The 23407-nt window shown below is 42.0% G+C and overlaps 1 protein-coding gene across 1 annotated transcript; it reads right to left on the reverse strand.

Annotated features, from left to right (window-relative positions):
- Window positions 1–13505: 13505 nt before the first annotated feature.
- On the reverse strand, window positions 13506–22156 carry ZNF892 (zinc finger protein 892). The gene is made up of 2 exons (XM_055243434.1): window positions 20651–22156; window positions 13506–13791 (listed from the first exon to the last, which is right to left on the reverse strand). Exon 1 carries the CDS (start codon window positions 22154–22156, stop codon window positions 20963–20965), a length of 1194 nt encoding a protein of 397 aa, XP_055099409.1. The 3' UTR covers window positions 13506–13791; window positions 20651–20962.
- Window positions 22157–23407: the final 1251 nt, after the last annotated feature.

The raw sequence follows: 23407 nt of genomic DNA on the forward strand, positions 1-23407 counted from the left end.
GCAAAAATCCTCAATACAATACTGGCAAACCGAATCCAGCAGCATATCAAAAAGCTTATCCACCATTATCAAGTTTGCTTCATCCCTGGGATGCAAGGCTGGTTCAACATATGCAAATCAATAAACGTAATCCAGCATATAAACAGAACCAACAATAAAAACCACATGATTATCTCAACAGATGCAGAAAAGGCCTTTGACAAAATTCAACAGCCCTTCATGATAAAAACTCTCAATAAATTAGGTATTGATGGGACGTATCTCAAAATAATAAGAGCTATCTATGACAAACCCATAGCCAATATCATACTGAATGGGCAAAAACTGGAAGCATTCCCTTTGAAAACTGGCACAAGACAGGGATGCCCTCTCTCACCACTCCTATTCAACATAGTGCTGGAAGTTCTCGCCAGGGCAATCAGGCAGGAGAAGGAAATAAAGGGTATTCAATTAGGAAAAGAGGAAGTCAAATTGTCCTTGTTTGCAGATGACATGATTGTATATCTAGAAAACGCCATCGTCTCAGTCCAAAATCTCTTTAAGCTGATAAGCAACTTCAGCAAAGTCTCAGGATACAAAATCAATGTGCAAAAATCACAAGCATTCTTATACACCAATAACAGACAGAGAGCCAAATCATGAGTGAACTCCCATTCACAACTGCTTCAAAGAGAATAAAATACCTAGGAATCCAACTTACAAGGGACGTGAAGGACCTCTTCAAGGAGAACTACAAACCACTGCTCAATGAAATAAAAGAGGATACAAACAAATGGAAGAACATTCCATGCTTATGGGTAGGAAGAATCAATATCATGAAAATGCCCATACTGCCCAAGGTAATTTATAGATTCAATGCCATCCCCATCAAGCTACCAATGACTTTTTTCACAGAATTGGAAAAGACTACTTTAAAGTTCATATGGAACCAAAAAAGAGCCCGCATCGCCAAGTCAATCCTAAGCCAAAAGAACAAAGCTAGAGGCATCACAATACCTGACTTCAAACTATACTACAAGGCTACAGTAACCAAAACAGCATGGTACTGGTACCAAAACAGAGATATAGACCAATGGAACAGAACAGAGGCCTCAGAAATAATGCCACATATCTACAACTATCTGATCTTTGACAAACCTGACAAAAACAAGCAATGGGGAAAGGATTCCCTATTTAATAAATGGTGCTGGGAAAACTGCCTAGTCATATGTAAAAAGCTGAAACTGGATCCCTTCCTTACACCTTATACAAAAATTAATTCAAGATGGATTAAAGACTAAATGTTAGACCTAAAACCATGAAAACCCTAGAAGAAAACCTAGGCAATACCACTCAGGACATAGGCATGGGCAAGGACTTCATGTCTAAAACACCAAAAGCAATGGCAACAAAAGCCAAAGTTGACAAATGGGATCTAATTAAACTAAAGAGCTTCTGCACAGCAAAAGAAACTACCATCAGAGTGAACAGGCAACCTACAGAACGGGAGAAAATTTTTGCAATCTACTCATCTGACAAAGGGCTAATATCCAGAATCTACAATGAACTGAAACAAATTTACAAGAAAAAGACAAACAACCCCATCAACAAGTGGGCAAAGGATATGAACAGACACTTCTCAAAAGGAGACATTTATGCAGCCAAAAGACATATGAAAAGATGTTCATCATCACTGGCCATCAGAGAAATGCAAATGAAAACCACAATGAGATACCACCTCACACCAGTTAGAATGGCGATCATTAAAAAGTCAGGAAACAACAGGTGCTGGAGAGGATGTGGAGATATAGGAACACTTTTACACTGTTGGTGGGACTGTAAACTAGTTCAACATTGTGGAAGTCAGTGTGGCGATTCCTCAGGGATCTAGAACTAGAAATACCATTTGACCCAGCCATCCCATTACTGGGTATATACCCAAAGGATTATAAATCATGCTGCTATAAAGAAACATGCACATGTATGTTTATTGCGGCACTATTCACAATAGCAAAGACTTGGAACCAACCCTAATGTCCAACAATGATAGACTGGATTAAGAAAATGTGGCACATATACACCATGGAATACTATGCAGCCATAAAAAATGATGAGTTCATGTCCTTTGTAGGGACATAGACGAAGCTGGAAACCATCATTCTCAGCAAACTCTCACAAGGACAAAAAACGAAACACTGCATGTTCTCACTCATAGGTGGGAACTGAACAATGAGAACACATGGACACAGGAAGGGGAACATCACACACCGGGGCCCGCTGTGGGGTGGGGGAAGGAGGGAGGGATAGCATTAGGAGATATACCTAATATTAAATGATGAGTTAATGGGTGCAGCACACCAACATAGCACATGTATACATATGTAACAAACCTGCACATTGTGCACATGTACCCTAAAACTTAAAGTATAATAAAAAAAGAAAAGAAGTAAATTTGCCTCACTGAGAAATCCTTTGAGTGCTCGTTTTCTTTGCAACTCTGAACTCTTATTTCCAACACAGGCCAAGGTTTTTCCTTGTCCCTTCCTTTCCAAATTTTGATTGGAAGGAGGAAAACAATTGTAAGAATTCGATCTTTTAATTGCAACACTTGTGAATTTGGTTCTGGGTACCCACTGGTCATTGACCCACAGCCTCCCATGAAGAGTCTTCATTTTCTTGTCTCTGACCTTTGAAAGTGTGATTTGTCACAGGGGAAAAATCCTAAGAAGAGATTCTCCTTTCATCTTGTTTCATGTCCTAAGAGCTTTGGTTTGTGACCAGCAAAAATATTCTCTGGTCTCTGTCAGAGAGGACCCAAGTGGTCAGGCTGAGCCCTGGATGACAGCCCTGAAGCCCAGTAATAGTGCAGAGGACTCCAGTTTCCCCTTTTGCCAAATGTTGCCCTGGAGTTAAGTTAACTTGATCTACTCAGCCAACTTCAAGCTTTTGCTAGGCAGTTCATATTTCTGTCCTTCCTTTTTGTTTTACACTTGGAGCCATAATTTATACACACACTCTCGTATATTTATACGCATTTTAGGAAAATTTTATATATATTGCATATGTAAATCTTAACTACAATTTTGACAAACAGATACACAGTTGTATGCACACCCCAATCAGGACAAGGAACGTCATTGCCCTAAAAAGTTTGTTCTGCCCCTTCCCAGGCAGTCCCCCTCTAAGTATCAGTGACTCTTCTACTTTCTGTCACTATAGATCAGTGCTGACTTTTCCAGAGTTTCATATAAATGAAATAATGTAATATGTACTGTAGTGTTCTGACTTCTTTCACTCAACACGATGTTTTGAAATGGGCTCATTTGTTTTATTGTTGAGTAGTCCATTGTGTGAATACACTGTAATTTGTTTTTCTATTATACTGCTAATGGACATTTGGGCTGTTTCCAGTTGTGAAGAGCATTGCTAGGAACATGCTTGAAGAAGTCTTTTTGTGAACATATGTGTTCATTTCTCTTGGGCAAACATCCAGGAGTCAGATTGCTGGGTCAATGGGTATCTTTATAAGAAATTACCAAACCATTTTCCAAAGTGGTAGTAGCATTTTTATCTTCCCACCAGTAGTGTGAGACCTTCCTTATATTTTTTTAAGTTGGAAGGGGTCCAATTCTACATGAGCAGCAACATAAGTGCTAAGAAGCACTCACAGACACTATCGTGTCAGCACTGGGTGAAGTGGGCATTCTCTACAACTCCCCACACTTTAAAATGGAAATGCTGGATTAAAACATCATAAATCAGCTCATGAAAACATAAAAGCAACCCCCAGAGCTTTAAAAACACATAGTCATTCCTCACTAAAAGGAACCAAGGATCCTTGGCTGATTCCAGATTTGGTGCAAGGAAAGAACAAAGTGAGCCTGAAACCTCCATCCCATCGGAAGCAGGGAGGCGCCCAGAGGCGGCGACGGAGGAGCCAGCGCAGAGGTCTGCCACTTCCCGTCTCACCATCGCTGAGTGCTGGGAGACAATGTCCCCAATCCAGACAGCTACCAGCGGACTTGCATTAAGAATACAGATAGAGAGTAACTGTTGGAGGCCCACGCGGGGTGGGGAAGGGGGCGTGAGCGCCCCGTCTGGCTGAAGCGGGGGGAGGGGAGTTCTTGTCAGAGCAACAAGATGGCCGCGGTGGCAGCTCCGCACCTCAGCGCGAGGGGCCCGGGAGCCGCAGCCGCCGCCGCCGGCTCCGCCGCCGCGCAGCCTTGAGCACCGCCCGGACCGCCCCGACAGGGCCGTCCCAGCGCCCGCCTCGCTCCCGCCACCGTTACCGTTGCAGTAGCCGCGGGCCGCCCGAGCCGGAGGCGGAGGGAGCGGAGCGGCCCCGCCCTCAGCCGTCCGCAGCTGCCGCAACCGCCGCCGCCGCCTAGGACCCGGGCCGCGCCGGAGCCCCGTCCCGCCCGGCGTGAGGAGGAGGACGCGTCGCAGCGTTGCCGGGGCCGGACCTGGACCTGCCGGGACGCGCCGCCGCCCGCGCCGGGACCTGAGTCCGCGGCGCCGGCGCTGAGCGGGCCCCCGGCGCTGAGCTGGCCCCCGCCGCCCGCGCACTCCGGAGGCCCCTGGGCGGTTGTTGTGTCGCCGTCGCCGCCAGGCCCGCGCCACCGGAGCCCCGCGGAGCCGCCACCGCCGGGGACGGAGCCCAGTTAAAACAATTTTGGCGGAGTAAGAGCCCTCGCATTCCAGGAGGAAAGAAAATCAATGGCAGTAGCCCTGACACAGACACTTCTGGTGGTTACCACTCAACTGGGGATTCAGCAACAGGTGTCTACAGGGAGGACCCTCCGTCAGCTACCCTGAAGGATCTGGAGGCTCCTCGCATGTTGAAGGAGGGGAAGCATCGGTTACAGAAACTCAGGAAGAGCTTGTTCAAGCTAAAAAACCAGACGGCTGAACCCCTGGCCCCAGAGCCCCCAGCAGGGCCCTCTGAGGTGGGGCAGCTAAAAGGTGAGACCAACCAACTAAGGAAGGAGCTGGAGATTGTGGGAAGACAGCTCCAGGCCGAGATGGAAAATAATCAGATATTGAGTTTCCTGAACATGAGACAGGAAAAGAGGCTACACAGACAGGAGGAGCCGGAGTGGGAAGCCCTCGATGAGCAGTGGGACAAGCCATCCAGCGCCTTGGAGGACCTGGCCCTACAGCAGCTGGAGCAGAAACTAAAGAAGAGGAAGCTGGCATCAGCCACACAGCAAAGTCACTGTGAGGACTTCAGAACCTGCGTCCAGAGTCTACTGGAAGGCTGCCCCACACCAAGGAAAGACCAGCGTCACTCTATTTAAACAATTTTTTTTTTTTTTTGGCCATGCCAGGTGGCTCACGCCTATAATCCCAGCACTTTGGGAACGAGACCCTGTCTAAAAATAAAAACTTTAAAAAAAAAAAAAAGAATACAGATAAAGAACTTCCGCAAAGGAACTTAAAACACTGAATTTTTTTAAATGGATAAAAGATTCAGTCACTTTTAAAGAGAATGTAACCAATATCCAATAAACACTTGAAAAATTGATCAACAGTAACACTCAGAAAAATGAAAATTTATTTTATTTATATTTCAAATTTTGGAGGGAACAGGTGGTGTTTGGTTACATGGATAAGTACCTTAGTGGTAATTTCTGAGGTTCTGGTGCACCCATCACATGAGCAGTGTACCCTGTACCCAGTGTGTAGTCTTTTATCCCTCATCTCCTTCCCACCCTTTCCCCCTGAGTCCTCAAAGTCCATTATATCATTCTTATGTCTTTGCATCCTCATTGCTTAGCTGCCGCTTATAAGTGAGAACATACAATGTTTGGTTTTCCATTCCTGAGTTACTTCGCTTAGAGTAATGATCCCCAACTCCATCCAGGTTGCTGTGAATGCCATTATTTCATTTCTTTTATTCCATGGTATATATATATACCACAGAAAAATAAAAATTTAAACCAGTATGAAGAGACCAGTGCACATGAGCCAGATGGTTAAAATGTAACACTAAAAGTACAAAGTGTTGACAAACTGGAACTCATGCCTTGCTGACAGAGGTGTTGTAAATTGGTAAAGTCAAAACCATTTGATATTATCTTCTAAAGCTAAACATCTGTCTGCTCTATGACTCAGGAATTCTACTCCTAGGTATATGTACCCAAGAGAAATGCATATGCTTACTAGGAATGTTCATAGCACTTATATTCATGAGAGCCCCCGAACTGGAAACAATTCAATTATCCATCAACAGTAGAATGAATAAACAAACTGTAGTATATTCCTACAGTGGAATACCACACCATCAGTGAAAAAGAACAGTTGATACATACAGAATGGTTGAATCATACAAAATGTGGGGTGAGGAAGCCAGATACAAAGGAGTATATACCGTAGGATTTTTTTTTTTTTTTTGAGACGGAGTCTCGCTCTGTCACCCAGGCTGGAGTGCAGTGGCGCGATCTCGGCTCACTGCAAGCCCCGCCTCCCAGGTTCACGCCATTCTCCTGCCTCAGCCTCTCCGAGTAGCTGGGACTACAGGCGCCCGCCACCACGCCCGGCTAATTTTTTGTCTTTTTAGTAGAGACGGGGTTTCACCATGGTCTCGATCTCCTGACCTCGTGATCCGCCCGCCTCGGCCTCTCAAAGTGCTGGGATTACAAGCGTGAGCCACCGCGCCCGGCTATATGATTTTATTTAAATAATGTTCAAACAGATAAAACTAGTAGAGGAGATAGAAACCAAACCAGTGATCACCCATGGGGATGGGGAGGCGAGGCACTGGGATGATGAGGTGGGGTGGCGTGGGGTGGATTAACTGGGAAGGGAAGGGCATGGAGGAGCCTTCCAGCAGAATGAAAAGGGTCTGTATGGTTGGTTGTTACCTGGGTTTATAGACATGTAAAAATTCACCAAGCATATACTGAAGATCTATACATGTTACGAATGTTAATCCTCAATTAAAACTTTCTTTAAAAGGAATCCATGGACCCATAGTGATACTGTGAACCCAGAAAATCTGAGACAGGTCTCAGTTAATTTAGAAAGTTTATTTTGCCCTGGTTGAGGACACGCCCATGACACAGCCTCAGGAAGTCTTGACGACATATGCCCAAGGTGATCGGGGCACAGCTTAGTTTTACACATTTTAGGAAGACATGAGATATCAATCAATGTATTAAGAAGTACATTGGTCTGGTCTGGAAAGGGGGGACAACTGGAAGAAAAGGCAGGAAGACTGCAAGTGGGGAGGGAGGTTCCAGGTCACAGACAGATGATACACAAATGGTTGCATTCTTTTGAGTTTCTGATTAGCCTTTCCAAAGAGGCAAATCAGATATGAATCTATCTCAGTGAGCAGAGGGGTAACTTTGAATAGAACGGGAGGCAGGTTTGCTCTAAGCAGTTTCCAGCTTGAGTTTTCCTTAATGATTTTGGGGGCCCAAGAGATTTTCCTTTCACAATATACATATAAAAAAAATACCACCAGGTGGAAAGTGTAGATAGAAAGCTCTTCTTTTCATAAGAATGCCAGCGCTAAATGTGGGAGGAATAACAGAATTATAAAAACACCATTTTGTAGGCACTAATGTAATAATTGATTCAGGCAAGTATCATCAATGGAAAGCAAAAACACTAGGTGAAAAGTTGTTAGGAGCCAAGATAGTCATAGATTATTTTATTAAGTACAAAGGGAGAAGTTATTAATTACAACTAGAGAATTTGGACAACATGTGAACAAAGTAATCAAATTTAGCATTAGGAACAGGACAAATTGGCATCTTGAGTCTCTTGATGTGATGCAAAAAAATTTTTTTTAAAAACAGGGTCTCACTCTGTTACCCAGGCTGGAGGGCAGTGGCATGATCCTAGCTCACTATAACCTTGAACTCCCAGACTCAAGCAATCCTCTTGCCTCAGCCTCCTGAATAGCTGAAATTACAGAGGACAGCCACCAAGCCCAGCCCTCATAATGTCATTTAATGAAAATCAAACATATATGTAGATTTCTTGTCAAAATTGCTTAATCTGGATCTAATCATGAGGAAATAGAAAACACAGATGGTGGAACATTCTACACAATAACTGGTCTGGACTTCTCATGAAAGACAAAACGAGGTGGAAAGACCATTCTAGACTGAAGGAAACTAAAGAGGCAGGACAAATAAATGCAGTGTGTCCCAACTGATTGGAAAATGGACAGGGAGCTGTACATGACATTTGGGGATAACTGTGGATAAATTTAAACTAACTTTGTGTTAGACAGTAATCTTCCAACACAGTTAGACTGTTTGGGTTGAATAACAGCATTGCGATTATGTTGGAGAATGTACTTGCCAATAGAAGACACATGCTATAATCCCAGCACTTTGGCAGGATGGCTTGAGCCTAGGAGTTTGAGACCAGCCTGTGTACCATAGCGAGACTCTATCTCTACAAAGAAAAAAAAAATTAGTTGGATGTGGTGGTGTGTGCCTGTAATCCCAGATACTCGGGAAGCTGAGGCAGGAGAATTGCTTGAGCCCAGGAGTTCAAGGTTACACTGAGCTATGATCATGCTGCTGCACTTCAGCCTGGGCAACAGAGCAGAGACCCTGTCTCTAAAAATGAAATATCTGGGTGCAGTGGCTCAGGCCTGTAATCCCAGCACTTTCGGAGGCTGAAGCAGGTGATCACTTGAGCCCGGGGTTTGAGACCAGCCTGGGCAACATGGCAAAACCCTGTCTCTACAAAAAAAAAAAAAAAAAAAAATTAGCTGGGCATGGTGGTGTGCACTTATAGTCCCAGCTACCTGGGAGGCTGAGGTGGGAGAATCACCTGAGCCCAGGAGGTTGAGGCTGCAGTGAGCCATGATTGTGCCACTGCATTCCAGCCTGGGAGACAGAGTAAAACTCTGTCTCAAAAAATAAAATTAAATTAAAAAATACACATGCTGATACATATTCTTGTAAGATACAGGACATGAGTAGTAAAATGCCATGATGTCGGCAATCCTGTTGCAAATAGTTCAGCAAAAGGAAAACATGCATAGGCAAAGATAAAGCAGATGTGCTAGAAAGAAAAAAACAAGGAGAAGGAAGGAAGGGAGGGAGGGAGGCAGGGAGGGAGGGGAGCGGAGGGGAGGGGAGGGAGGGAGGAGAGAGGAGCCTCAGGTCTCTCCTTTCTAGGGCCATAGCAATAAATTGTGGTAGCAATTATTTCATTGTCTTGAAAAATAATTCATTTAATAAAATACTTCATTTATAAGGACAAAAGAAACCAGAAATTTCCTGCCTTGCATGCTGCTCTTAACTCCCTGGGACTTTGGGACTCAAGAGCCACTTAAGCCAGGAGACCAGGACCTGGGCGTGAGCAGGGCAGTGATTTGGATCCAGGACACCACAGTGGATCGAGACCCTTAGTGAAACAGGTGGTAGAAAATGCATCTAACCACTAAAAATGGGAGTCCACAGGGACACGTGGGCCTAAGCACCCCCACACTTGGTGATGAGAGTTGGGAATGGGGTGATCTTCCCTTAGTGAGTCAATAACCACAGACCTGTCCCAAGGAGAGTTTGGCATTTGAGGTAATGTTTCCTGCTTAGTCCAGGAAATCTCAATTCAAGAAATAAACTTATTTAATAATTCTTCAGAGAAACATCCCACAACACAGGCCTTCCAGAATCCCTATGTACTAAGGCCAGTAAAACGTAAGCTCACAATTCATGATTATAAAACCATGAGAAGCTAAGTCGAACCAAAGTAGGATACTGTCTTTAAAGAGATGAGAGAAAAATAACAGCAGCCTAGAACTGAACATCCAGTGAAAATACATTTCAGGAACTGAGACAAAAATGTCAAACAGAAACAGAAATGTCATCAGTCAACAGAAACTGACAATTTATCAGCTACCAATCCTCACCAGACTAACTTCTATTCAACATAGTACTAGAGGTCCTAGTAAGAGTAATTAAGCAATAAATTGGAAAGGAAAAAATAAAATTATCTGCAGATGACCTGATCTTCAGTGTAGCCCTAGATTTCCAAGAATGTGATGAACAGCCTGGGGCAGAGACTTGTTACAGGGTGGAGCCACTGTAGAGAGACCCCACTAAGGCAATGCCCAGTGGAACTGTGGGATCAAAGCCACTGCATAAAGTCTCCCACTAGGCCTAGAGGAGCTGTGGGGGCAGGGCCACTCCCAAGACCCCAGAACTGTAGAGCTACCAGTGTGCAACACCAGCCTGGGAGAGCTGCAGGCACAAGATTTCAACCCACGAGAGCTTCTGTGTGTACTGAGCCCGGAAAGCCACAGAGTGGACTTGCTTAGGATCTCCTCTCTTTTTTTCTGACTCCTTTTTGGAATGCAAATGTCTATCCTATGACTGTCTCACCACTGTATTTCAGAAGCACATAACTTGTTTAATTTCACAGGCTGAGCTGGAAATTTGCCTTTGCATGAATAGTGATTTGAGTCTCACCCATATCTGATTTTAGATGAGACTCTGGGCTTTGGAATCTGGTGTTGATTATGAAATCAGTTAAGACTTTTGGGGACATTGGGATGGAATGAATGTATTTTGTATGTGAAAAGGACTAAAGTTTTGGGGAGCCAGGGGTGGAATGCTATGGTTTGAATGTTTACCCCCTCCAAAACTCATGTTGAAATTTAATTGCCGGTGTTAAGGGTTTAAAGAGGTAGGACCTTTAAAGAGGTGATTAAGCCATGAGGACTTCACCCTTGTGGGTGCAATTGGTGCCATTACAAAAGCATGAGTTCAGTCTTCTCTTGCTCTCTTACCCTTCCATGTTCCATCATGGGATGATGCTGCAAGGAGGGCCTCATCAGATGCTGGCCCCTTGATCTCGAACTTCCCTGCCTCCAGAACTGTGAGGCAATCAATTTGCCACCCCTTATAAATTACCATCTGTGGTATTCTGTTATGGCAGCACAACACAAACTAAAACAATGGTTAAGAGGGTAAATTTTATGTTATGTGTTTTTATACCACAATAAAAAAGTACTATCACATTTGAAATTTTTTTAAAAAAGGAAACAATGTTTTTAAAATAAATGAAGCACTAATATATTCTATAACATAAACCTTATGAAAACATTATGGTAAGTGAAAGAAGCCAATCACAAAGACCATGTCTTAGCCCCTTCTGTGCTGCTATGACAGAATGCTATAATGGGTAACTTATAATGAATAGAAATTTATTTCCTCACCATTCTGGAGCCTAGGAAGTCCAAAATCAAGGAGCTAGTATCTGTTGAGGGCCTTCTTGCTGCATCATTCCACAGCCAAAGGGCAAAGAGAGGGCAATAGAGGAGCAAGAGGGAGCCAAACTTGTTCTTTTGTAAGGAACCCACTCCTGTGATAACAGACCCACTCTCACGAGAATAGTATTAATCCATTCATGAGGGTGGTGCCCCCATAATCCATTGACCTCCCATTAGGCCCTACCTCCCAGAACCACCGCACTGGGGATCAAGTTGCCAACACATGAACTTTAGGGGACACATTCTGATATGGTTTGGGTCTGTGGCCTTACCCAAATCTCATGTCAAATTGTAATCCTCAATGTTGGAGGTGGGACCTGATTGGAGGTGATTAAATCATGGGGGCAGATTTCCCCCTTTGGTGCTATTCTTGTGATAAGAGTTCTCATGACATCTGGTTGTTTAAGTGTGTGGCACCCTCCCCCTCTCCTACTCTGGCAGTGTAAGATGAGCCTGTTTCCCCTTTGCCTTCCCCCATGATTGTAAGCTCCCTGAGGCCTCCTCAGCCACGCCTCCTGTAAAGCCCATGGAACCGTGAGCCAATTAAACCTCTTTTCCTTATAACTTACTTAGTTTCAGGTTATTTATTGCATGTGAAAACGGGCTAATACACCTTCAAACCACACCAGATCATATACTGTATGATGACTGTATGATTCCATTTATATGAAATGTCCAGAACAAGCAAATCTACAAACATAGACAGTGTATTCATGGTTGCCTAGTGCTGGGGAGAATAGAGGAGTTAGGAGTTATCTTAGTCTGTTCCAGCTGCCATAACAAATGCACCATAGACTGAGTAGCTTATAAACAACAATAAATGATTTCTTACAGTTCTGGAGGCTGGGAAGTCCAGGATCAAGGCACCAGCATAATGAAATTTGAGTGAGAACCCACTTTCTAGCTCACAGATGACTATCTTTTCATTGTCCTCACAAGGGAGAAGGGGTGAGTGACCTGTTTGAGGCCACTTTCATAGGAGCACTGAGCTCATTCATGAGGGCTGTGCCCTCTTGACCTAATCACTTCCCAAAGGCACCATCTCCTAATACCATCACCTTAGGGGTTAGGATTGCAACTTATGAATTTTGAGGGTACACAAACATATAGACCATAGCAGAGGTTATAGCTAAAAGTTTTATTTTAAAGGTGATAATGTTCTAAGATTTATTGTGGTGATGGTCGTACAACTCTGTGAATACACAAACACTGAATTGTACATTTTAAATGGATGAATTTTATGGTATGTAAATTATATCTCAATAAATCTGCGGTAGAGCAGAGTGGCTCATGCTTGTATTTCCAGCACTTTGGGAGGCCAAAGTGGGCAGACTGCTTGAGCTCATGAGTTCAAGACCAGCCTGGCCAACATGGTGAAACCCCATTTCTACAAAAGATGCAAAAAAATTTAGCTGGGTGTGGTGGTGCATGCCTGTAATCCCAGCTACTCGAGAGGCAGTGGTGGAAGGATTACTTGAGCTCAGGAGGTTGAGGTTGCAACGAGCCAAAATCGCACCACCACTGAACTCCAGCCTGGGTGAGAGTGAGACCTTGTTTCAAACCTCCTCCCCCCAAAAAAACCCCCAATATTATCTGGTATAAAGTATTCTTATGTTTAAAGAAAGTTGCTACATAATGAGAAAACATTCAAATCACCAGAGATTTGATAATTCTTAACTTGTATTCAGATAACAACTGAGTGTCAAAATATATAAAGTAAAACTTGACATAATATATAGACAAATATATGACAGTGGAAACATATAAATTAGAAAAAGAATAAATTTGAAGGGCTTACATTACCTGATTTTGAGATTTACTACAAAGCTACAGTAATCAAGAAAATGTGTGGTCTTGGCAAAGGGATGGACACATAGATCAATGGAATAGAACAGAAAACTGAGAAACAGACCCACTTAACTATGATCAATCAATTGTTGACAAAAAGGCAAAGGCAATTCAATGGAGAAACAATATGTTTTCCACAAATGATGCTGAAACAATTGGATTACCACATGTAAAAAGAATGAGCCTGGGCCTTTATTTAACAACTTATATAAAAATTACCTAAAATGGATGTAAGTGAAAAACATTATCATTAAGCTAGTAGAAGAAAAATTTCCTAAACATTAGTTAGGGGTGGGGTTCTTAAATATGACACCAAAGTATGGTCCATAGAGGGAAAAACTGGACTTCATTAAAATTTAAAACCTTTGCTTTATAAAAGACACTGAAATAAAAATTGAATAAAAGAGAATAAAAAGACAAGCCACAAACTACAAAATTAAACTAGGAAAACAAACAATATAACTCTTTTAAAATGGCAAAAGATTTGAACACTTCATCAAAGATACACAGATGGATAATAAGCACATGAAAAGATGCTCAACATCATGTCATTAAGGAAATGCAAATTGAAGCCACAATGAGATACCACTACACATCTACTAGAATGGATAAAATAAAAACAATGAGAATACCAGGTGTTGGCAAATTATCTTCATACATTGCTGGTGGGAAAACACCTTCTTCAAACATTGCTGGTGGGAAAACACCTTCTTCATACATTGCTGGTGGGAAAACAAAATTAACCAATCATTCTGGAAAAGGTTGGCCCTGTGTTACAAAGGTAAACATACACTCACCATATGACCTAACTAACCATTTCACTCCAATATTTACCCTACAGAGATGAAAATTTATGTTCATACAAAAACCTAATGTTTGTAATAGTTTTATTCATAATCACCAAAAATTATAAACAACCTAAATGTGCTTCAGTGGGTTAATAGCTAAGAATATTGTGGTACCTAACATGGAAAACTACTCAGCAATAAAACTGAATAAATGACACAACACTGATGAAAATCAAAGCCTTTATACTCAATGCGGGGTGGGGAGCCACTCTTAAAAAAAAAGCAGCACAAGCGGAATTTGTTGGTGCAGTGGAATTGTTCTGTACCCTTTGTGGTGATGGTTACACAAGTCTACATAGGTCGTTTTAAGACAGAACTGTGGAAGAAAGGAAGAAGGGAGGAAGAAAGAGAAAGGGGTGAAAGGAGAAGGAAGATGGGGAGGAGGAGGAGAGAGGGAGGGAGGAGGAGAAGGAGGAACTATTATAACCACACACACAATTACAGTGGTGGTTAAAAGGGTAATATCTTCGTCAAACATAGCAAATACCTTTTAGTGGGTGAATTTTATTGTGCATTTTGATAAAAGTTGATTTTTGCAAAAGTTCAAAAAGTCAGTTATTTTAAGACTAGTAAAATTGACACATCTCTAGAAACATTACCAAGAGAGGATACAAATAAGCAATATCAGGAAAGAAAAAAGGGACTAAGTTCAGATAGAACAAGTACTTGAAAATAAAAATATTTTAAACAACTCAATGACCAAAAAGGATACATTTTTAGAAAAACCTAAAACTTTCTAGAAGAAACAGTAAATCTAAATAGCCCCTAAAACCAACCAAACCACACACTACAAACACAATAATCCCAGTTTAACAGATGAATGCAACTAAAATTCAAGGCACACAAACTCCCCCAGAGATGGAGAAAAAAATCATGAAATTGCATCCCCGAAGTGCAAGGATTCTTTAACATCAGAAAATCAATGTACTTTACCACATTAATAGATTAAAAGGAACCATATGATTATCTCAAAAGATGCAGATTTTAACGGGATCCCAGAAAACTTACTTAAAAAGATAAAAAGCCTCATTCCATTATATTCACAGTTGTTTTTATTGGGCTACACCACTGTGAAGCATACATGATGGATATGTCTTCTAAATGACTATATCAATAATACCTAATAGTTACATAGCACCTGATAGCTTACAAACCACATTTGCATCCATTTTCTACCTAACTCTTAATCATTCTCAAGTAGGCATTAAATTTTAAAACATGTATCTATGAGGAAACAGATTTCAAAGAATGAAGGTCACCTGTCCCAAATCTCAGTTATTTTCATTCTTTATTTTGTTGATTCTCTATGATCTCATCTGTCATATGGCAAATTAAAGTGAACAGATAGCCACGTGTAGATAATATATAATTGGAAAAAAAATCCGAAATTCTGAGTCCAGTTCTCCAGTGCTTCTCATATGTTTTCCAAACAAAAATACAAATAAAAAAAATTTAACCCTACAGTTTATATTCTTAGTCATAGCTACTCTTCTCCAGTTTATAACCTACAATTAAATACTGGTGTTTCCTCAATTTATAAACTATTGTTCCTTCAAAGCTAGATGAAGCAGGCTGATAGTTTCTACCTATCAAATTGGCAGCTTATCTTCAGGACAAATGACCTGTATATACCACAAACCCTTAGGTTACACACCACAAACCCTATATATACCACAACTTGATGTGCGATTTCAGTGTCAAGCACAAGGATGTCACGGGAAAGGTGAAGCACTACTTTCTCCTATTGCTCTCACTAAGTACAACTAAAAATCTGGGATATTATATACAAAGCAAACATAAAGTTCTAAAAGGTAGACAGAGAATGGACTGGCCAGGGACCTCAGAACCTGAAGAAGAACACAGCAGTGACTTTCTTGGGCTTTCTTATTGCCTCATCTATCCCAGATCGGGTTCTAGAGAAGCTGGCAACCCGGAAACGCCAACAGGCACAGACAAAAAAAAAAAAAAAAAAAGCCTCAAGAAAAATCTGCTTTTTCTAGCCAAAGGACTGGGAAGGGAGCAGCCTAGCAAGACAGAAAATGTTTAGAAAACCACAATCCTACTTCAAAGACCACAGAAGCTATAGTCCTATCCCCGCCAACAAACGCCTATACTTCCACCCTCACCAGGCTGTAACAAGGCTCCTCAGTCCTCCACCTTTACTCTGGGGTGCTATCAGAGAAGACCAACAGGGCAGACAGATTTCTAAAACCCACCCCTCCCCATACATCGCCCTGGCAGCGTCCCCCCTACCCAGAGCCCTCTCTCTTCTTCCTTACTGGTGTGGTCTCAGTGGAAACCAAGTGGGGAGTCAGGACTTACACCAATTCCCAATAGTAATGATGTCACCCTCAACCCCACACCATGCTGTCAATCGAGGCCATGTAAGTAGCAATAACAAGGCATTCCTGATCTTCCCCAGCCAGTGTGGTGTCAGCGGAGGCCTAGTGGGGAGCTGTAAATCCCACCCTTGCCCAGCAGTATTAAGGACCCCTGCCCCAGGAGTCATTAGAGGTCAATGGTGAACCTGGACTTCCAACACCAACTTAAAGTAATGAGGCAGCACCCCCTGCAACACTTTCTCCACCACAGTGGTATCAGAGGAGGCCTGTCAATGCAGAAGACTAAATAGGATACCAAGTCTCATACCAAAGTACTCAAAATGTCCAGACTTCAACTGAAAATCACTCGTCACACCAAGAACCAAGAAAATCTCAACTTAAATGAGAAGATAACCCAAAGATGTCAATACAGAGATGACACAGATGTTAGGATAACCTGCAAGGATTTTAAAGCAGCCATCACAAAAATGCCTCAATGAGTAATTACAAACATGCTCAATACAAACAAAATAAGCAAAGAAAGGCTCTCAGCAAGGAAACAGAACAAAGAATCAAATGGAACTGAAAAATACGATAACTGAAATAAAACTCAAGGATGGTCTCAACAGCAGAATCAAAAGGACAGAGGGAAGATCTAGTGAACTTGAAGACATAACAACAGAAAATACTTGGCCGGGGTGGTGGCTCATGCCTGTAATCCCAGCACTTTGGGAGGCCGAGGCAGGCAGATCATGAGGTCAGGAGATCGAGACCACCCTGGCTAACATGGTGAAACCCTGTCTCTACTAAAAATACAAAAAAAGAAACAAAAAAAATTAGCCGGGCATGGTAGCAGGTGCCTGTAGGCCCAGCTACTTGGGAGGCTGAGGCAGGAGAATGGCGTGAACCTGGGAGGCGGAGCTTGCAGTGAGCTGAGATCGCGCCACTGCACTCTAGCCTGGACGAGAGCGAGATTCCCTCTCAAACAAACAAAAAAGAACAACAGAAAATGCTCAATCTGAAGAGAGAAAACTGTTATGAACTATGTTCCCCTGACCCCAATTCATTATGTTGACACCCTAACCCTCAATGTGACTATATTTGGAGACAGGTTCTGAGGAAGTAATTAAGGTTAAAAGAGGCCTTTAAGGTGGGATCCCAATCCAATTTCTCTCCACACCTATGCACTGAGAAAAGGTCATGTGAGAACACAGTGAGAGGGCAACCATCTACAAGCCAGGAACTGAATGCTGTTGGACCCTGATTTTAGACTTACAGCCTCCAGGACTGTGAGAAATAAATTTCTGTTGTTTGAGCTGCCCAGTCTATGGATTTTTGTTATGGCAGACCAAGCAGATTGAGATTTTGGTACCCAGAAGGGGAATGCTGCTGTAACAAATACCTCAAAATGTGGAAGCAGCTTTGGAACTGGGTGATGGGTAGAGGCTAAAAGAGTTTTGAGGTACATGCTAGAGATATGGATATTAATGGCCACTGGCAAGGTCTCAGATGGCAATACATCTGAGTTACATGTAACTCAGATGAGTTACATGTTATTAGAACTGGAAAAAAAAAAAGATGGTTCTTGTTATAAAGTGGCAAAGAACTTCTCTGAACTGTTCTAGTGTTTTCTGAAAGGCAGAACTTGAGAGTGATGAAACTGTTTATTTAGGAGATTTCTAAGCAAAGTACTGAAGGTGCAGCTTGGGTCCCCTTAGTGCTTGTAGTAAAATGTGAGAGGAAAGAGATTAAGTGAAGAAGGAACTGTTAAAAAACAAGGAAGCACAATTATAGAGATTTGAAAATTCTATTTGTATCACAAAAATATGAGAAAATTTGCTACGAAGAAAACACTAAGAGTGTGGCTTAACAACCACTTAATAGATCAAATGGGTTTAGCAGCCCCAGGAGAAGCCAGGAATATAAACGGGATTATAACAGCAGAAACACAGCCACCTGGCACTAAAGGGGACAGAAAAACAACAAAATAAAATGAAGGCAGGCTTTAGGACTTCTTAGATCCTATAGAACCAGACTAGAGAGCCATTTGTCTATGAATATGTGTTATCCTTCAAGAAAAGAGAATGAGGCCGGGCGCGGTGGCTCACGCTTGTAATCCCAGCACTTTGGGAGGCCGAGGCGGGTGGATCACGAGGTCAGGAGATCGAGACCATGGTGAAACCCCGTCTCTACTAAAAATACAAAAAATTAGCCGAGCGTGGTGGCGGGCGCCTGTAGTCCCAGCTACTCGGAGAGGCTGAGGCAGGAGAATGGCATGAACCCGGGAGGTGGAGCTTGCAGTGAGCTGAGATTGCACCACTGCACTCCAACCTGGGTGACAGAGCGAGACTCTGTCTCAAAAAAAAAGAAAAAAAAAAAAGAAAAGAGAATGACCCTGAAAACAATTCAGAGACCATTGGGGATGCCTCCTGTTTCAAAGGGTGGAACCATCACCCTGGTTTCAACAGAACAGCAAGCTTCCAACTGAAGACTTAGGGGCAGAATTGCCCTGCAGAGGCTTAGGAGAGGGGCTACCTGGCAGTACCACAGAGATAGGACCACTACCCCAGTGGATCTGGAAGGTAGAGCATTGAGCAAAAGAGGATTATTCTCACAAGATCTGGCGAAACAAAGGCCTAATGGAATTTGCCTTGCTAAGTGTTGGACTTGCTCAGGATGCATCCCTTCTCCTACTTTCCTATTTCTCCCCCTGTGGAATGGGAATGCCTACATTATGTCCAGATCACAAATGTATTTTGGAAGCACATAACTTGTTTGGTTTCACAGATTCACAGCTGGAGAGTAATTTTGCCTCAGGATGAATTGTACCTTGAGTCTTAGCCATATCTGCTTTAGGTGATATTTACTTGAAGGTCTGGACTTCACAGCTAATGCTAGAATGAGTTAGGGCTTTGGGGGCCGTTGGAGTGGAATAAACGTATTCTGCACCCAAGGACATAAATTCGGTGGGGGGCTGGGGTGGAATGTTATGGACTAAACGTATCCCCTCTTCCCCAAAATTTTGTTGAGGTCCTAATCCCCAATGTGAAATTATTTGGAGACAGGGTTTTCAGGGGGGTAATAAGGGTTAACTGAGGTAATAAGGGCAGAGTCCTAATCTGCTAGAACTGGTAGACTGATAAGAAGAGGGAGCTATCTCTCTCCCTCTCCCAACTGGCCCCCCATCTGCATGCACTACGGACATGAGAAGACACAGTGAGAAGGCAGCTATCTGTAAGCCAGGAGGAAAGCCCTCACTAGAAGCAGAGTCAGCAGGCACCTTGATCTTGGACTTCCCAGCCTCCAGAACTGTTAGAAATACATATTTTTTTGAGCCACTCAGTCAGTCTATGCTATCTTTTTATGGCAGATTGAGCAGATTCAGACAAAAATCGTCAAGAAAAAATGAACAGAGCCTCAGGAACTTGTGAGACTACAACCAAAGAGCTAACATTTCTTTCATTAGAGTCCCAGAAGAAAAGGAGTAGAAGGTGGGGGCTAAAATGTATTTAAAGAGATGAGGGCTGAAAATCTCCCAAATTTGGCAAAAGACATAAACCTACAGATTGAAGAAGCTAAGCAAACCCCAAATAGGGTAAACTAAAAGAAATTCACACCAAGATACATCATAGTACAACTTCTTAAAAATAAAAACACTGCAATCAAAATAATATTTCCAATAATCTTCAAAGTTTCAATGAAAAAAATATAAAAAGATGCCACCTGCCTCTACCCGAGTAAAAATGGTAAAAGGTATTTCAAAGTCTTTTCAAGTTTTTCATAATCTAATATGCAGTGTCAGTGCAAATCTACAACTAAACTTTACTATAAGCTATAAAAAAATCTAAGGTACAAACTGGACACAACTGAGGTAAATCTTTATAAATAAGCACATTGTCAGGTAACTCAGATACCTTAAAACAGTTTGAACACATCAAAGGTCTCTTCTGTACTCAATTTTCTAAGCTGTTGTTCTTGACCATTGGAATTAACATGATTTAGTAGGCAATGTCTCAATAAGCAAGGTCTAAAAGACAAAAAGTCCAAAAGCAAACACCCTGCATTACCCTGCAGCCAACATTCCTTAGTTGCAGGGTAAGGCTACCCTCACAGAAGCTTTTCAACTGACCAACTAGCAACTCTATATTTCTCATGGTTGTGAATATTCAGTTGAGTAGTTCTCATAATCAACATTTCTTGGGTTCATTCCCCCAGCTCTTTTTTCCTATCCTTTCCCTCTACTTCCTTTGGCTCCTTAAACTTAAGAATGAAGGGCAACTTCCCTTCCACCACCACTCCTGACTCTGGACAAACTCATTGTGAATTCTCAATCTCTTTTTTCTACCCATGCAACTTCCCTACAAGGATAACTTATCTCTTTAAAACTTATATTCTTAGTATTATGAAAATACTTGGCACAGTCAAGATGTCCCGTTTCCACCATGGCACACCCCATTTCTCTCCCAAGGATATGGTAATTTACATACACATTAGGGTGTTACAAATAATTTTCCTCTTTCCTGAGGGAAATTCAGTGTCCTCTGCCAGAACACTTTTAAAAATGTAAAACTATACTTTCACAGTCTAATCATGCTACATCCCACAACAGCAATGACTTGTCAATAACTTTTTTGCAACAGTCTTAAATTTCTTTGTAGACTCCCACAGCAAGTATGGTAAATGCTCAATAAGTATGCTCTGAATGTACCATATTTCCATGGTCTTTATCCAGTATGAATTCTCTTGTGTTGGCCAAAGGCTAAATGCTCACTAAAGGCTTGGACATATTTCTTGGTTTTCACTCCAGCATGAGTTTTCTGATGTTGAGAGAGGGACGAACTCTGGCTGAAGGCTTTTCCACATTCCTTACAGTTGTAGGGCTTTTCTCCAGTGTGAGTTTTCTGATGCTTTGTAAGAGATGAGCTCTGGCTGAATGCTTTTCCACAATCTTTACATTTGTAAGGTTTCTCTCCAGTGTGTGTTCTCTGATGACGAATAAGGGCTGAGCGGTCACTGAAGGCTTTGGCACAATCATTGCATTTATAGGGTTTCTCCCCAGTGTGAGTTCTCTGGTGCTGAGTCAGGGCTGAGCAGTAGCCAAAGGCTTTCCCACATTCGTTACACTCATAAGGCCGCTCCCCAGTATGAGTTCTCTGGTGCTGAATAAGACCTGACCGATCACTAAAGGCTTTGCCACATTCGTTACACTTATAAGGTTTCTCTCCAGTGTGAATGACCTGATGCTGGGTAAGGAATGTGCTTTGGCTGAAGGCCTTCCCACATTCATTACACTCATAAGGTTTCTCTCCAGTATGAATTCGCTGATGTTGAGTGAGGTATGAACTCTGATTAAAGGCCTTCCCGCATTCATTGCATTCATAGGGTTTTTCTCCAGTATGAATTATATGATGCCGAATAAGGGCTGAGCGGTGACTGAAGGCTTTCCCACACTCATGACATTCATAGGGTTTCTCTCCAGTATGAATTCTCTGGTGCAGAGTAAGGTGTATGCTCTGGCTAAAGGCTTTACCACATTCGTTACATTCATAGGGTTTTTCTCCCGTGTGAATTCTCTGATGAAGGACAAAAGCTGAGTAGTAACTGAAGGCTTTCTCACACTCATTGCATTTCCAAGGTTTCTTTCCTGCACAAATTCTCTCATGCCTAATTATATCTGAATTTTGTTTTAAGTTATTTTTAAATGAATCACAATGATGTAGTCTCTCTCCTTGCTGCTGAACAAGTAAGGACCTCTGAGTGCAATTTCTTCTAAATTCATCAAATTGGTAGCTTCTCTCCCTAGAAGATTTCTGAGTGAGAGTGACAGCCTCTTGTGTTAAATGTTTCTCATGGTTTTCCTGCTGACTCTCTAAAGAATCCTCACATTCACTAGAACTTTCCTTCGAAAATCTTACCATTAACACCCCAGGAGCCGATTCTTCTTCAGAAATATCCTTCTCTGGAGTTAGCTCCTTGCTTTCTGGTATTGTTTCCCAGTCTGAAATAAGCAAAAATACATGTGTATCATTTCCTACACTGAGAGAAAAATAACTGCTGTGGTAGGAAATTAATGAGACATGTTTGTCTCATTCTTTGTTAGGAATATTTACAGGGAACACATGAACTTGAAAGCTCTCAAAAATAGTCTTGCAATCTTGAGAGAACACAAGAAAAAAAAGATGACTGGACAAAGAAGTATGACTGCATAAAAGGAGAGTGTATGCAGGCACTCAACATTCCTCTATGCAGCAGGATAGGAAATAACAAAAAATAACAGAATGAGACTAAGAAGAGGTGATATGGAGAAATAGCTGATTTTTTTTAAAAAAGGATCTAGAGGAGATAGGGCTAGGATCAGAGAAAGATGGTCTTCCAAAGACTCACTGTACCAATCTGACCAGAGCCTTGTCATTTCATGCCTCAAGAATGACCATCTTTAGCTAATCTCCTTGCCACCAATCTTTTCCTACTCCAATATGTCCCAACTACTGCTAAAAGACTAATTGCTCAAAACCATCTCCCTTTCACAAAAATCTGTTGGTTCTACTGTCTCAAGATAAGACATAAATTCTAGAAGCTAGCATTCGACATGGTCCAGGTCTATAAACTCAAATGACCACAAAGCTTATTAATTGGAAAGCAACTATCACCTCTGATTGCTTACCATCACCCTAGACCCAGCAAACTGGAAAGAGTAAAACAGAACCAAGAAGAAAGAAAAAAGAGAAAAAGGAAAGAAAGAGAAAAACAGCAGTGTGTTGGGAGGGGAAGGTCAAAACTCCATGCGTTCAGATGAGTCCCCAACCTCTCAAGATATCTACCCCAAGTTCCTGGGCTTCCTAGTAAGAATTTGAGGGGGAAAAGCTTCATTGCTAAAAATGTTTAAATACTTCCAAGCTTAAATGGTCTTTAATACCCATTCCAATCATGTCTCTACATGAAATAAATTAATACAATACAGTGTTCTCAACTAGATATAGTCAGGGAAGTGCCTGGGATTTTAAAGGACAAATAGGTAGAATAGGTTAAAAGCAAATGGACTTCCGGCTAAGGGGAGTGGAAAAATTAAAGCCCCAAATGTTCATGAAGAACACACAGTTAGTGGAGGATAGTAAGAGACTTGCCTATCTGATGTTAAGAGTTCAAGCTGAAGAACAGAGAAGGCAAAA

Source organism: Symphalangus syndactylus, chromosome 14, assembly GCF_028878055.3.
Source record: "Symphalangus syndactylus isolate Jambi chromosome 14, NHGRI_mSymSyn1-v2.1_pri, whole genome shotgun sequence".
NCBI classification, from domain to species: Eukaryota; Metazoa; Chordata; class Mammalia; order Primates; family Hylobatidae; genus Symphalangus; species Symphalangus syndactylus.

What these genes read in the sequence shown, in the direction of transcription:
- ZNF892 (XM_055243434.1), bottom strand. Translation starts at nt 22,156, where the DNA reads ATGGTAAGATTTTCGAAGGAAAGTTCTAGTGAATGTGAGGATTCTTTA.